Source organism: Leptonotus elevatus, chromosome 3 (genome assembly GCF_054856555.1).
Source record: "Leptonotus elevatus isolate MCC_2025b chromosome 3, RoL_Lele_1.0, whole genome shotgun sequence".
Lineage (NCBI taxonomy): Eukaryota > Metazoa > Chordata > Actinopteri > Syngnathiformes > Syngnathidae > Leptonotus > Leptonotus elevatus.
Window position 1 is genome coordinate 15,219,899 of NC_141241.1, and position 16,517 is coordinate 15,236,415.

At 40.0% G+C, this 16,517-nt stretch overlaps 1 protein-coding gene across 4 annotated transcripts; it reads right to left on the reverse strand.

Moving 5' to 3' along the window:
- Nucleotides 1-7,544: 7,544 nt before the first annotated feature.
- On the reverse strand, nucleotides 7,545-15,016 carry mc1r (melanocortin 1 receptor). Of its 4 annotated transcripts, XM_086070923.1 has the most exons (4): nucleotides 14,760-15,016; nucleotides 14,031-14,193; nucleotides 13,833-13,891; nucleotides 7,545-9,221 (listed from the first exon to the last, which is right to left on the reverse strand). In XM_086070923.1, exon 4 carries the CDS (start codon nucleotides 9,214-9,216, stop codon nucleotides 8,245-8,247), a length of 972 nt encoding a protein of 323 aa, XP_085927049.1. In that variant the 5' UTR covers nucleotides 9,217-9,221; nucleotides 13,833-13,891; nucleotides 14,031-14,193; nucleotides 14,760-15,016; the 3' UTR covers nucleotides 7,545-8,244. The 4 variants fall into 4 exon arrangements, with proteins under 4 accessions (XP_085927049.1, XP_085927051.1, XP_085927048.1 ...); XM_086070925.1 differs by lacking the exon at nucleotides 13,833-13,891 and having other exon boundaries at nucleotides 14,031-14,190; XM_086070922.1 differs by lacking the exon at nucleotides 13,833-13,891.
- Nucleotides 15,017-16,517: the final 1,501 nt, after the last annotated feature.

Consider the following 16,517-nt stretch of genomic DNA (forward strand, 5'->3'; position numbering starts at 1 on the left):
TAATAGTATTCCAAAGTAAGATTTTTCCAACTTTTAATCCCAAAACGTCTTTATCATTATGCATCCCAATTAATTAATGATTTGAAATTCTTACTGTACGCTTTTGAGAGTCTCAAAATTGTTGCAATATGCCAGAATGAGGCAGCCATTTTGCATTCACACAATAAAAGAAAGCAACATCAATTATGTCATTTCTGAGATGCAGTGTGTATGAATTTGTGAATGTGTCGGAAACTTCGCGTGTCTTTACCGTTATTGTGTAAAGACAAGAGTGGGATTGGTTTATTGAGTAGTTAGGATCATTTATGGACTTGAATCTGCAGAGTCGTGTAAATTGCACAACTGACACGGTTTTATTCAAGTGTTTGTCTCTGCCGTTATGCAAGAAGTATATTTCATTGGGTGACCTTGATTTGCTACATATGCATACTTACTACATGTATACGGATCCAATGACAAAAAAGTTGTCTTCCTAATTGGAGAACAAAAAGTTCTAAATCAAAATCTACACCATTTTTTGTTTTGTTTATATATATTACTGACAAACTACTAATTGCCCAAAGCCCATGGCTTTCTAAATAGAGAGCAAGAAAAATAATGATTATTTTCCCATTTTGCTTGCATTTTTAACAAGTATTTAAATTAAAACCTAAAGACGTATTTTATTTTGTATTTATTTTTTATTTTTTGGGGGAACAGGACTTTATTCATTTCTATTCAGGGAAAAATAAAACCTATTACCTCCACTGGAAATTCCCTTCCTTTCAGCATGACAACACCACTCGATCATGGGTTCAGTTAAAACCATAGCGCCTCTATCTGATGAATTTAGAGGTTAGGCTGCATTGAAAAAAAAAATGCAAATGTTAAAACGCTTAGTGCAGAAGAGCACATCTAATTACTGTCATTCGTGTATTATTTTTGTTCGTCTTATCAGTAGAGATAATTCGAGGCCTTTAAAAAATTATATTCTCAAAACCAAAGATAAATGCCAAAGCGGATTAAAAAGTATGATTTAATGAGCAGAACTGGTTGCATTTTTCAAGTTCAACAGCGATTTTGTAATTGATACACTGAGTTCCTGTTTGGGGGTGAGGTTTTCTACAACTTATCATGTTCAGAAAACACGTTACATACTGGGTACACAAACAGCAAATTACATACATAAAACAAACATCTCATTTTGACTCGAGTACCTCAGAAGATCCAAACGAGAGGCTTGCCTTCAAGCGGTCCTGAATGTCCGTGAAGTGTGTGCATCATGTGTTGGAACGTTGTCTGGGTCTGATTCTATTTTTAGCACTACTTTCCCAAAGATGCCCCAATGTGTCCAGGCATCATACAGCCCCCCCCCCCCCCCCCCAAGCCAATTGAGAACGATGCAGAGCTGCATTAGTTGCTATGAAAATAGGAATACACAAGCGCTTAAGGCACAATATAGCGCATGACAGAAGTAAAAGTACTTCTTGAAAGAGTGATTGTAGTTTGTTAAGTTGAAAGCGACAACTTGCTTTGGATTAAAGGACGGTTGCGGTCAGAACTAAATCAAACCTTTCTTGTCAGGCTGCCGGCAACACAAACAACAACAAACAACAACAAGAACCTGTTGATTACCTGCTGCCTTTAAGACTTTGGCACGAGGGAGTGATGTGATTTCCAATTTTCATATGATAATAACAAGCAATGGCAGCCCAATGGCGCTTATTTGTCTACTATGTACTCTATAACTGTACAAATATTTGAAGAATAAAATCCTAAAAGCAGGCAAGCGCCGTTTAGACAAAAATACAGCCATGCTGACTAGCAGACTACCTTTTTGGCATTGTACAATGCTGCATTTTCGAAACCAACAAATGTAATACGCGTTTAAGTTAACAGCAGTTACTGTCATCTCCAGTAAAGCCAATCATGAACCCAAATGTATTTCTGTCATCTCTAACATGTCTGCCGCAGCTCCTTATTTTTCATTAACTGGCTGCTTTGAAGTGCAGATATGTTAGTTCCACAAACAAACCAGCATTGGGCGTATGTATACTGTCTTATCACTTCAGTTAGAAGAGAAAAGACAAGCAAGGGAACTTCCTGTAGTTGTTCAGCGCTCAGGTAACGGCCAATCACAGCTCACCAGAATTTTACCATGATCAAGACTCAGAAAACAGGTGAGCCGTGATTCTTGCATGAGCCCTGAGCAAATGTAATGTCAATTACAGTCGACAGCAAGTGGCAAAATGGCCGCCCGGCGCCCCATGAGATGGATAAAAATGGGTGTTGCCGCTTAATTCATATTCCACAAACAATATCAATCAGAATACTGCATTTAGCCCATAAGAACCCAGACACATTTTTCCTTAAAGGAAAATTATGTGGAATATACCACAGGATAAGTGGAACACATAAAACACATTTCTGTTATATCACATTGGGCGTTAGTGGTAAACATATTCTTTATTTGACAATAAGTAAACACGACTAGTTTTTAATGATTAGTAACATGAAAATTGTCTTTAAAATGCATTTCGACAACATATATCATATTTGTGATGTTAATAAGGTTTAAATAAAATAAAATAAAAAAATCCTCAATTTTGCTTTGTGTCACAAAATTGCCAACTGTATGAAATTAAATAATCCTGTTTATTTGGAGACTTGGAAAAAAAATTGTGCAAAAAAAGAAAAAGTGTTGGTAAGACTTGAAACAGTTTCGTTCCTCAGTGAAGCAAAGATGCACATCACATTGGGTGGGTTTCCATTACCGGTGTGCCAAACGATTCTCATAAGAATCGCGATTCTCATTTAGTATGATTCAGAATTGATTTTAAATGTCCCCAAATCGATTTTATTTAAATTATTTTATACTGTCTCGCCTTTGTCTGTGTGTGCCTTTATTTGGAGCGCTGTTCATGTTGTACCCGGTTTGGCCACTGAGGGGCAGTGTGGTTCCACGCGGTCTAATACACTGTTAAGTTGTAGCCACATTAGAGAGTAGAAGGAAAAAGTCACGATCAAGTTATTCTAATAAAAGTTGATGTGGAGACGTTCTTTTGAGTGATAAAAGTGTCGCGAGTAGTGCGCTAATTAGCATTAGCGAGTCATTTTACACAGAATTACTTAACATCAATATAAAGTATGTACTGTTGTTTGGCTTGGCCTATGAGATGTATTATAACCACAGCATTTACACTCTTGTAGTTTCGGGTCTATATTAGAGTAACCTTGAATAAATACATTCACTTACATGTCTGCAAAGACAATCACTGAGAAAACATCTCAGACAAGTTCTGGATACACCTCACACAGGTAAATACTCAGCAGCAAATACACTTGCAAGTGTCTTTCCAGTAATCAAAAGCTGTGCATTTAAAAACCCTGTAAAGCAGAAATTAATATGTGTTGTCAATTTGACACACAAGGACTGTAACCCTGTGAAATTTAAATGATGACCGTCAACAAGTATATACAAAATGAGGCTCCAAGATCATCAAAATTAGCCATTGTCTCCGTTCTTGAACGTTGTGTGTGTGTTTGCTGAATGTTCTGAAATCACGCCCCACTCAAATGTTAATAAATACCACTACTGTAGATAGTACAAGTTATATGAAAAATATGGTAGTTTACAAGTTATATGGTTCTAAAATGCAATGCAATGCATTTCAATGGGCATCAAATATATGTGGATTTTTGCTATTTGTCGGCCAGTCTGGTCCCTAACCCCACCAATAGCATGTCACATGTCAGCGTAGCCTTAGAGAGAGCAGCAACATGCAGATTGGCCACCATCTTAAGCTGGGGGTCCCGCTATGGTCCCGGACTGGGCATGAACACATCCTTACACACAAAAATCATTAACTTTTAAGCAATTTTCATGTGGTTTGGATTGGTGCAAAATGCTGGACATTTGGCTATGATACAAAAAACAAAACAGTGTGCTTTGAAATGTTTCTTCACTGAAAAATGGTTACTTTTAAGGAAATAGTAAGTCGTATAAAAAAAACATTGTCAACCATTCTTTTTTTTCTTTTTTTCTTTTTTCTTTCTTTTTTTTTAGAGCTCAGTATTGTTCATTCGGAAATGTCATCATCATTGCTCTTTTTTTTTTTTTTTATATATATATATATATATATATATATATTTTTTTTTTTTTTTTTTTGTGTGTGTGGGTGAGTATGTGTATGTGCGTGCGTGCGTGCGTGCGTGCGTGCGTGCGTGTGTGTATTTGTTAGCTCACCAGAAAACCTATTAGAAAAAAAATCTCATACCGTTCACCTAAATCGAACACCAGGAGACCCGAGGGGACCGAAGAAAACCAAGGAAGGTGAAATCCAGCACCGACCAGACACCCCCCACCAGAACTCCTCCCCAGCCCAAGAAACATCCAGACCCCAACAAATCCAAAAAACATAAAATCAGGGAGGCCTCAAGAGACCAAAGGAGAGACCGAGAAAAGGAAGGAAGGACAGACGAAGCCGCGTGAGATCCGCAGACACCAGCCTCCACCGATTCAATAACCTGAGGAGGAAACAGATTGTGTCTGAGTTTCGGTAGATGCTGGTGTGGTGGATCTGGCATGCATGAAAATCTCCACCAAAGAGGGGAGCCGTCGACCCCCGCCGGAACAGAGCAAGCGCAACACCTCAGGGCCCCCCAGGCCGCGGCAGCGCCAAAGGACGACCCCCGGGCCCCGCCAGGGCCACCGGCCGGAGAGCAAACCCAGGAGCAGGAGCGCCCCCCGCCCCAACACGGCCCGCGCCCCCGGCCCAACGCAGCAGGACGGGGCACTGCAGGCCCACCAGGCACCCCACCGGCCCCCAACCCCCGCCCCCCCCACGAGGACCCCGGCGGGCATATGGGACCCGTCCGGCGGGGCGATAGGGCTCGCCCCCCGGATATTGGGTCCCGCCCGAGGTGTCAGGACGCCCACCGGAGCGGGGCGGGCACGACACCAAACCCCAGCCACCCCCGCCGGCCCCCATAGCACCGAGACCCGGGCCATGGATGGAGCCCCCGGCCCAGGGGAGGGGAAGGAAGGCGTACCGGGGAAGGGGAAGGGAGGAGGGAAGGGGACGACAAGAAGGGCAGGGGGCAGCGGCAGGGACGCAAGGAGAGGGGGAGAGGAGGAGGAAGGGCGACGAGGGAGAGGGGACAGGGAGGCGGAGGACGGGCGGGGAGAGGCGAGGAGGGAGAGGCAGCAAGGGGGAGGAAGGGGGAGGGGAGAGGGAACCACCGGGCACCCCGGCGGCCCACAGGCCCCGAACCGCATCGCCGGGCCCAGAGCGACGGACCGCGCCGGAACGGCGCCGCCCCCGACACCAGGGAAAGCCCCGCAACGCAGCACCCCCCAAGAGACCCAGGGAACGGCCAAGACGCAGCCGCCACCCAGCAGCCAACAGAGGGGCAGACCCGCCCACTCCCCGCCAGGGGGGACAGCACCCACAGAATTAACCCACTGGCATGCCGTGAATCCGAATATCAACCCCTGGTGCCCATCGGAGGTGAATCCGCTCGATCCCGCTGGCAGCAGCCGGGTTCCTGACTATAGAAACACAACCATTAGTTACAAATTGCCTAATACAGAAACATCAATGCAAGTTATAACGCTGCTGTGGCTCTCGCTAACAGGCAGAATTAAAATCCAAGTTTAGGTTAAAAAATTCTATATACGTAGACCATGTTTCTTTAAATTTTGACATTTGGTTTTTATTTGAGGCAGATATTTTTTCCATTAAAATATGATTTATGAGGAGGTTAGACCATTGGTCGATATTCAAAGTTTGTTTATTTTTCCAGTTAACAAGAATTGTTTTTTTTGCGATAGTAAGGGCTACAAGTATAGATTGAAATTGTTTATGTGGTAAGTCAATTGTTGTTAAGTCACCTAGCAAACACAAGTTTGGAGAGAACGGTATCCTACAGTCCAAGACAGCGGAAAGTTTTTCTAAGACTTTAGTCCAGAAACACATAACCGGAGTACATAACCATAAAGCATGAAAATAAGTGTCTGTAGTGTTTTGTAAACACTGGAGACAAATGTCGGAGTCTGAGAGTCCCATTTTCTTCATCATATATTGAGTAATGTATGTTCTGTGAATAATTTTATATTGGATAAGTTGTAAATTTGTGTGTTTTGTCATTTTAAAAACATTTTCACAAACTTGAATCCAAAAGACAGATTCCGGAGCTATAGACAAGTCTGTTTCCCATTTTGAGATGGGTAAAGACGTTTTATCAGTATATGAAAGTAACTTATATATTTTTGAGAGTTTTTTTGTTGTTGTCGGAGAAAGCTTGGTAATATCTTTAGCTAAAACGGGCGGTTGGAGCGTACCCTGGAGTGTTGGAATTTGTTTCTTTATCATACTTTTAACTTGCAAATAATGTAAAAAGTTTCCGTTTTTTATTTTATATTTTTGGAGCAAGGATGTATATGATATAAACATATTATCTGAAAAGAGATGGTGGAGATGTGTAATTCCTTTCTGCTCCCACACATTCAAATAAAACGATTGGTTGTTAATTTGAAAGTCGGGGTTATGCCATAGGGGAGAAAGCCCGCTGGGCTCCACTTTGGCTTTTGTCATTTCTAGTGCCTTCCACAAAAGCAGGCAACCATTCTTAGCGGCTTTACAATTGGCACCTCATCCAATAAAGCAGAATTATATAAATTCAATAAACGTTTGTCAAGCATTACAGTACAACATATATAATATTTTCCAACATAATTTCAGCGGAACTTTTCGATTTGTGGCAATTTGGGTTAATTTATGAGCACAGTCAAGCTGTGGACATTCCGTCCAACACAAGAAAAAAGTTCAGTAATGCACTGCTAGTCACAGTGCGTGAACATGTGCGTGCAAATGGAATATGGCTTTCAAACCCACAAAGACTTGCACTTAATATATGACCGGAAGTTTCAGGCTCTGTTCTTCACGGGCATCACTTTTTAATGGTCATGGTTAAGAGCGCACGCACACACACATACACACACACAAAGAAGTTTGGCCTAGACCTAGTATAATAGTAGAAGTTGACTTTAAGGAATATTTGGTATCAATTGGTTCCACATAATCACATTTGGATAGACAATAAATATCCCTAAACAAGTTAATGCTATTTTTGTAAAATAACAGGCTAGAGCTAATTTTTAATATTAAAAACTATTATTTTTTTAACAGTTGACGTATCAGTGTGGAGTGGCGCATAATATGCTGATGCTCTTTGAGTAGTCGATACAGAATTGTTACTTCTACGTTGACGATTAGAGTGTGTTAGCTTGGAAATTAGCATGGCTTGTAGCTTATTCACCGGTTCAGACCGGACTGGCATTGAGCGAAGAAGAGGAGGGGCTCTTCCTATATAAAAAAGTTTGAACATTGACTAATAGTCAATGTGGCGACTGGTGGCGGTGTTGTTATTTTGGTTGACAGTGCCAACTTCCCAACATCCCATTGTGCACACTAGCTCCTTTATGTCTCAGTGCTCATAGACCAATTTCACCACAGTAAATGCGTCATAGTATAGCTACCTGATTCTCAATTTTACGACAGTATTTGCTATTTTGGTGAGGCACAAAATGCTAAACAAGTAGCCAGCCAAAGCTTGTCACTAGCTAGCTGTGGTGTAAGTAGCTAACTGATTCTCAGTATTTTGATGAGGCACAAAATGCTAATTTTACCTAACAACTATGAAGGCCCTGATTTAAGTTTTTGCGCAGTGTAGTATGATGACAGAAGAAACTGCTTGAGTTCATTGGCTGAAAGTCTGGCGCCCCTACCATGCGTCACAATTTTTATTTTTGTCAACATGTTCCAGAAACATATTTTGTGAGTTAAAGATAAAATACAGCATAAGCTCAGTTTTTGTGCGGCATTGTTGCATTGAGGTTGAAATAAAATGTTACTTTTTGAGTGCGTCGCCAAAACACAAGCCAGATCTGTAGGGTGACCAAACGTCTCTTCGGAGGCCATTTGAGAGGACACACCATTTTCTTTCATTTTCTCATTAGTTCGGGCGTCTGGGGGGTTTATAAATTCATGAAAAAGTCAGGTTGGCGTTACGTGACTAATAGGAGGTAAAGTACACTGTGTAAGTGCGACTGGTACCACAATTTCACGGCCGGGGCAAGTGTCCTCTTGTTTTTTGAAAATGGTAATATGGTCACCCTACAGAACAGGGTTTCTTGTTCCAAACTGAACTGTATCATTTAGTGGAACAGCGGCTGTGTAGTTCTTCCTGCTTCCGTGAAAAGCATCAAACACTGAAAAACCAGCTGCACATCAGCAACTCCTGAAGAGTTTTGCGCAGCTCTTGGCTCCTGTAGGCATAAATGAGAGGGTCTATAAGCGAGTTGCAGATGATCAGGATGAGGAAGAGGTTAAAGTTCCGGAAGAAACAGTTGCAGAAGGGGCTGGTAGGGCAGGTAAGGATGAGAATGAGGTGCAGGAAGAAAGGTCCCCAGCACACGATGAAGACACCGAGCAGGATGGTGAGCGTGATGGCGCCCTTCATGCTGGTGGACGGGCGCCGCTTATTGTTGAAGTTGACGGTGATGCTGCGCGAGTGTATGTGCGCTAGCAAGAACATATGCAGGTACAGCACCGCGTTGAAGACCAGGCTGGAGCAGAAGAAGGTCACCAGGCACACGATGACGGCGTTGTCCGTGTGGTAGACGATGAAGAAGATGCTGGAGGTGATGCTGGCCAGCCAAACCGCCACGATGATGCCCACGGCGCGCTGCGTGGTCATGATGCTGTGGTAGCGCAGCGCGTAGAAGATGGTGATGTAGCGGTCCGCCGCGATGGTGCTCAGGAAGGACAGCGACGACACCACCGAGCTGCAGATCATCACGTCGATCACGTTGTCCAGGTGGCGCAGCATGCCCGGTTGCACGTCCAGAAGGCCGTGGTCGTGCAGAAGCATGACGATGGTTTCCACCACATTGCTGACGCTCACCAGCATGTCTGACACGGCTAGGCAGCAGATGAAGTAGTACATGGGCGAGTGAAGATTTCGGTTCTTGATGATAGCTACGATGACAAGGATGTTCTCTACCAGGCTGATGAGGCCCAGTGACAGGAAGAGCTCCTGTGGGATTTGCAGCTGGAGGCAGCCCAACGAGTTGGGTTCCGCCCCACTCGAGTTGGTGTCATTGTCTTGTAGGAAGTCACCCAGGTAGTCGTGTTGCATGAAGACGTTATTCTGGGAACTGTTGAAAAACTCCATTGCTCCTGAAATGGAAAGTTGAATAAGAGTTAACACATAATGGCTCATAATCAGGGGTGTCGGACTCGGGAGGTCCCTGTGATTTTTTTCTGATTGACACATTAGTTAGATCTAAATATATATATATATATATATATATATAAATATATATATATATATAGAGAGAGAGAGAGAGAGAGAGAGAGAGAGAGCAGTTTCTTGTGACAATAATCGTCTATCAAAGAATGGCTCAGAAGTGGAGTGGTTGTCTCCCAATCCAGAGGTTGTAGGTTCAACCCCCTAACCTTGTGACCATCAGGTGAATACAAAGTCAGTGTGAAACGCTTTGAGTCCCTTAATAGGTGGAAAAGCACTTACACAAGACAATTTGCCAAATGTTCTTGACATGTAGTTAGAAGTGTTATTTTTAGGGGTGTCAGGCGATTACATTTTTTTAACCGTTATTAATGATTAATCTTTAAATTAAATTTGACATCTGTTCTAAATGTACAATAAAATGTACAGTAAAATATTTTCTTTCTAAGTTTCATACTCTGTCTTACTGTTAACATAAAAGTGGGGGAAATATGTTAAACTAATATAAATCTGGTTGCATCTTTTAGTCATTGAGACAGTAATTTAATAATTCACAAAATTTAGATAAAATTAAAAAGATGTACTGTACTGTAATAAAAAAAACGAGTGATATTGATTTGTGTCAAGGTCATTTTTCTGCCAGTAGATGGCAAAATTGCATTTGTAAGTTGATAGCTCAGTGCATTTTCTTTTCATATTAAGAGCTATCTAATCTTTAGCATGAAGTAGCGTGTGAAATTCTGCAAATTTTTAAAATTGTAAACTTGACCCCAATCTCCACAAATATATGCATTATTATTCAATTTATTACTGCTAAAAAAAATTAGTTGCCGTTAAAGGGAATTTAAATTAACTCAAAATTAATGCACTAATTCTGACACCCCTACAATATTTTACAAAGAAAAACATCTAAGCCTGGCTACATTTTGTATAGACACACTTGAAATCTCCCAAACGTGGGTAAAATGTGTTATGGTATCATAAAATGCAAGGTGAAACTTTTTGGCCGTAATTCCAAAAGTTTGGTTTTGTGCACACACGCTTTGTCACGATTAGTCACTGTTTCTGCCCTTGCTCAACTGAAAATGACAACGAAAGAAAGACTTTCCAAAAGAATTTGTCTGATAATATAAATGCGCCCTCTTATGACCAGCAGCAAACAGACTACTTTCCAAAAATGGAGCTGATGTCATTAAAATGGTTGAAGATACCCTCTGAGTGATGTCCAAATACAAAATCAGCTTTTGAGCTCTTTATAACACTATCAATTTGAAAAAATTTACTGGCGATGACAAATTTAGAGGGGAGGCAGCAGGCACAGCTCCAGGATTTGTTCTCTCCCGGGGCTAAACGAAGGCCGAGAAAATCATTTATAAATACATTTTTGAATATCAAACAGAATGCTGGAGGGGTTTAGCTGGACTCACTTGCAAGCTTACATCGGGTTGTGAACAAGTCAAAGGGCAAAGCGGCAACAAACCTTTGTCGACAATGAATTTTTTTTCTTCTAGCCATTCGATTTCTGCCTGCGTCAATTTGATCATGTACTTTTTGAAACAAATTCAGTTACAGCTTTGCGTGGTCATTGTTTTCCAAAGTAAAAGCAGATGTTTGCAAATGTCTTATTTTGATTCTGATTTCATGAATGACTACAGATATTAAAGAACAATAATTACTTTTGAGAGGGTTAAATCAGAGGACTTTGACAATTCTAAGTTAAACAATGGCTCTAAACAATAACTTGATTATTAAAATAGTTGATTCGTTTGATAATTAATCAAATATTAGATAATTTTTGACACCATGTTACGATAACAGAAATGATTTTTCATTCCAAGTGTTTTAGATAGCAGATCATAGCACACACGTACTGCTGGAACAATACAAATATATGAAAGACTGGCGGGAAAAAAAACAAAAAACAATACCTATCCAAATTCGGGTGAATCCATGAGAATATTTCTCATTGGTCTCGTACATGTTCTTTGGATGTATTTAAATAAACTCAATTGTATGGATAGAACACTAAAAACGACTGTAATAAAGTATTGCATGCTATATTTAAAAGAAATTAAAATAAAAACAAAACATAAGACAATTAAAAAATATATATATACAAAGAAATGAGCCACTAAAACAAGGGTAGAGTCTCATGCTTTGATGAAAGTTAAGGACTTAAAAATGGATTTTAATGACCATTCAGGGAGTTGTCCGGAGGTCATTCCATAGTTTGGGACCAGCAATAGAAAAACGAGGTAGTCTCTGTGTTTTTCTTTTAAATGGGCTATTCAGATTTTAAATATATAAATCAGGTATCTGTCACATACACTTGGGTAACAATTTCATTATAATCAATTCCTGGAGGTTTACATTGCCCAAGGATAAGATGTGTTTGCATATTTGAATGGAACGGAAGGGTTAAAGTGGATTTATAATAAATAACACTGGAAAACTTGACTAGTGTTAAGTAATAGTCAATATTTTGAATCAAACCTGACGAGCAAGACACGATGTACCATATTTGATCACTGCTAAAATATCTTCATCTCACTTCTTGAGTCAAACTTAATCGGCTGCAAAATAACTCAAGAAAGAAGGAACTTTATAGCACAACTAGAACCTAATTTGATTGTACAGGAGCCCTCTAAGAATTTTCTAGAATTAAAGTTGATCTGAGGTAAATATCATTGGAAAAGGGCGGCACAACTAGAGTCAAACTTGACTGGGATGAAATAATTTAATCATTTTTTTAGTCAAACTTGATGAGTCCTACATAACAGTGCATAAAGTGTCCTGTTCTATTCTATTCTATTTTATTCTAAATTTGGGGTCCAACATGATGTAAAATCATACTGGAATAGGAGCATGTTAAAAGTTACGCTTAAATGATACCTTGAGAGTCCAATTTGAAAGGTGGTAAAATAACAATGAGGGAAAGTTATCGAGTTAGACCTGACTGGTAATAAAATAATGCTTGAAAAGAGGCCTACTTAGTCACACTTGAGAAACAACAACAATGTAGACTAGATACATATTTTAGAATATTAAGATCTGGTGGAGGAAAGTAAAATATATTGGACGTACCAGTAGCAATCCACGTGAAAAGTGAGTCTCTCGGCTTGTTTATGGGTGCAAGCTGACAAACACCACAAACATCCAGACCATGTCCTTTTCCCAAATCATGTTTTTTGCCTTTGGCACGCCGAAGGCGCCCGTCCCGCCTAACAAGAGAGCTTCTTTGCAGAAAGCACCGGGACCGACGTGACGTGAGTGCTATGTTGGAATACTCGGAGAGAGGAGTGATGTGGGCCCAGAGAACCATGTGAGACTTGACTAGACTCCTCCTTGTATACTGACGGAGGATGAGTGCATTAAAGACATTGTCAAAGCAGTCACAACATAGTGGAGTAGTAGATATGCATTCTAAATTCCTAATTGGCGGCAAAAAGTACAGTGGTGCCTATCACAAATCATATTTCACAATTGAAATGAATGGAAATGGCAGTAATCATTTAGCTGGTCACGTTTTATACGAAGAAAAATAGAACTCGATAGCGATATTTTACTTTATAAAACCATGCAGTAATGATATAATTAAATAAAATGCAAAGATTTTTTTTTCCTCAACACATTTTTTGCTGGAATTCAGTGGACATTGTGCTGTATTCTGTCATTGGCCATCTGGGGGCAGTATAACATATAGACACATGAAAAAGTTTCACAATTGACTCAGTAAGCAGCTGTAATACTAGTCGTTCTTCACAATGGATAAAGAATGTATGCCTGTGAGGATTGTCAAATCATCTGTGCACATGTTTTGCTCTCATGTGTTCGAATATCTGTTGCTGAAAGGGTTATGTTATGTGACCATTCACTTGTACAGTATAGCGTTTTACCACCTATTAAGGCTCTCAAAGCGCTTCACATGACATCACATTTATGTACTGATGGCGCAGCATGAGGAGCAACTGGAGGTTCAGTATCTTGCCCAAGGACACATCGACATGGTCACATCGGCGGGGGATCGAACCCACCACCTCTGGGTTGGGAGACGTCCATGCCGATCATTAATATTATACAACAGTGTAACACTGACGCTATTTATTAGATCAGGGATAGGCAAGTTCGGTCCTCGAGAGCCGCGGTCCTGCATGTTTTCGGTGTCTCCTGCCTCCAACCCAAGTGTTTCAAATCATCAGCTCATAATTACGTTCTGCAGGAGCCTCTCAGCTGTGTTCGAGGAGGGAGACATCAAAAACATGCAGGATTTTTATAATGCAATGTTAATGGTTGAACAAACATGTCGTTTTTGGGGTATCCTGAAAATTGACGATTTTGGAGGTAACAGGTTTTGGCCTGACACCAGCGATATGTATTTTTGCAGGAAAATTGACCTACATATTTATGTGAAACAATAAGATTGTGCTAGGATTGTTTGACCTAGAAACTTTTCATTAATAATGGTCATGTGACATATAGCCTAGTTTGAGGGAAAGAACTTCAAACTATATTCGACATTTACATCCTTCTCTGGAACTCACCTCACTTAATCAATATTAAGATAAGGTCACTTTGAAGTGTGCAGCATTTGAGGAACGACCTGGCACAAGAAATACATTTTAAGTAAACAACAGCTTTACTTCTTTCTTTTCTTTTCGCCAATTACAATATTAACAGGGGCTTGAAATATTGGTTAATAGCGTGCAAATTCAGTAGCAAAAATCCTTTTAATCACTTACCAGATTAAAATGTAAAAAAAAAGGCCAGCAAAATTGTTAGCTGCATCCTCATTAAGTGTGTCGGTTTTGTGTCCTTTGGAGTTATTACAACGAAGCTGTGCGGCAGTGGCGTCGTCGTCAGGGCTGAAACGGTCAGGGGCTGTTTCTCCTCATTCAGATGCTTCTGGGGACAGGTTATGAGAGGCTTTCTATTTAGATTACATGAACAGTCCTCAAATCCTTCAGTTATAGCTCCAGGTGAACAGAGGACAATATCTTTTTTTTTTAATCTAGCACACCACCATCTCTATTAGCTCACTAACTTTTAAGTATAAGCAAATAATATATAGGAAGTGGGGCACTGAACAAAGTTTATGAAGATATTTTTAGACGGCTGTAACCGAAGCAAATTGCCCGTAAGGCAACTCATGCAGATATTTATCAAACAGTTTTTCTTGGATAGTTTACAGAAGAGCAAGGCCCTGTCATTCTCCATTTTGACAGATATAAACCATTTGGCCTTCAGGGCGTTGCAGACTCATGATTTGACAAAAAAATCTTTGAATCTCACTCCATATACACTATGGGGCCACAACATTAGGTACACTTATAAGATCTAACAGAACTGTTGTATTTACTGTTAATATATCAAAACCGTTTTTCTTTAAAAAATAAATAAAAAATCATTGCGGTTGTGAGGTTGTCACCGAAGGTGTCAATCACTTGTGGCGCACACGCAGGCACACCTACCTTGGGATTCAGGAGAACTCCTGCGGAAGGTGAAATAAATGGTAGTCCCTCGTTTGCTAACAAGTGGATATAAGACTAGCAAGCAGAAATAAACTGAAGGGACCTCAGGTAACGGCAGGGATTCAGAAGTAATAATAAACATTTCTGCTTGACAGATACGTTTATTGCCTCTTTTTATTTTTAATTGTTGGACATAGCACAAAATAATACTCAAACCATTACGAACGTCTACAGTGCTAATGCTAGCTTAGCATTGCTAGCGCTGCTATTTTGCTGTCGAGGTGAGGAGGGATTAGTGGAGAGGCTACATTCAAGTCTTGCTTGCAGATTTTTGTTATGGTTTATTATTGACATTGTAGTATACAGCGGTGCAGAACCACTGAAAGCTGTTTCTACTATTATGGTAACTTTACTTAAAACCTAGAATTTACACTTTGAAGACTTTTTTAGTGGCACAAAAACAAATGACATGACGTTAGGATTGTGTGCCTATAAATCATGTGCTAAAGAACACAAAACCCCAATTGAGAGATTCTCTGCGGAGAGCAGTAAAAGGAGAAGTTCCAAGAATTGAAGAGCTCAAACTTTTTGGGTGGATTAAATCAATGGGGATCTCCATGGCAAAAATCCATGAAAGTTTGTAGCGATAAGAGACAGGATAGGCTTCAGAGAGTGATTTTCTAATATAGCTTGTTGTTAGGACTGTTTTGAATGTTTTAACTGTGATTAAAAGGCATTTCTTTGTTGTGGAGTATCCTCTGGACAAATTCTATCCATCCATTATGCAAGTAGATGATAAAGTCAGGAAAGTAAAACCACTCAAATTGGTTCGATATCATTTTTATTTTTTTAATTCTCCCTAATATTGTTGTTATATGTAGCTTCTGTCCCTACTCAAATAAACTTGAAATGAAATTACATGAAAAACTATAGAATAGGGCAGGGCTAAACACACTAGTCCAACAATGGTGGGTATTGTCATGCTTTCCGCGGGTACAGATGATGTTTCCCGCAAATGTAGGAGAGTTACGGCCATATGTGCCTTAATAGACAAAGCAGCATATGGCTGGAAATTGTCAAGCAAGTCTGCTATTGTGTGATGGGTAGCAGACACAAAAATAACGTTGAATGATGATTAAAAAAAAAAAAGTGGTCAGAAACATACTGCCAACACAACAAAAGACTTCATTGGGGGAAAGTGAAACTTCGACTGGCCAAGTCAATCATAGGATCTGATTTAACCCAATAGAGCATGCATTTCACGTTTTATTTTTCATTCATCATTTATTCTAAAATAATCCAATTATTTGTTGCACTTGTAAACTGTTTATATATTGTTTGTTGAAAAGTTGTGCAAGATTAAATAAACAGATGTTTTTCTCTTTCCATAATTGTGAATAATAATAATAATAAAAATGATGACAATACAGCGTTCCCTTGCTATAAACCGTCTTCCCCCCGCGATTTCACGGATGTACTTCTAATAAAAATAATTGTTACTAGTATTTTGGCTGTTATTGTGCATGTGCAGCCCTAGGAGGGACTGGACGAAAAATAACTTTGAGCTGATCAAAGAGATGCCGTCAGTTGACCTTAACAGCATTTTAGCCGTGATATTTAATGGCCCAAAAATATGTCAGATGACTTTTTTTTTTTTTGGAGTAATTCTTCTTCGAACATGGTGCGAGCGGCTGTCATTAAATCAAAAAAAGAAAAAAAGAGGAGTTTCTTGAAAGTGCACGGCTCTCAATAATATAA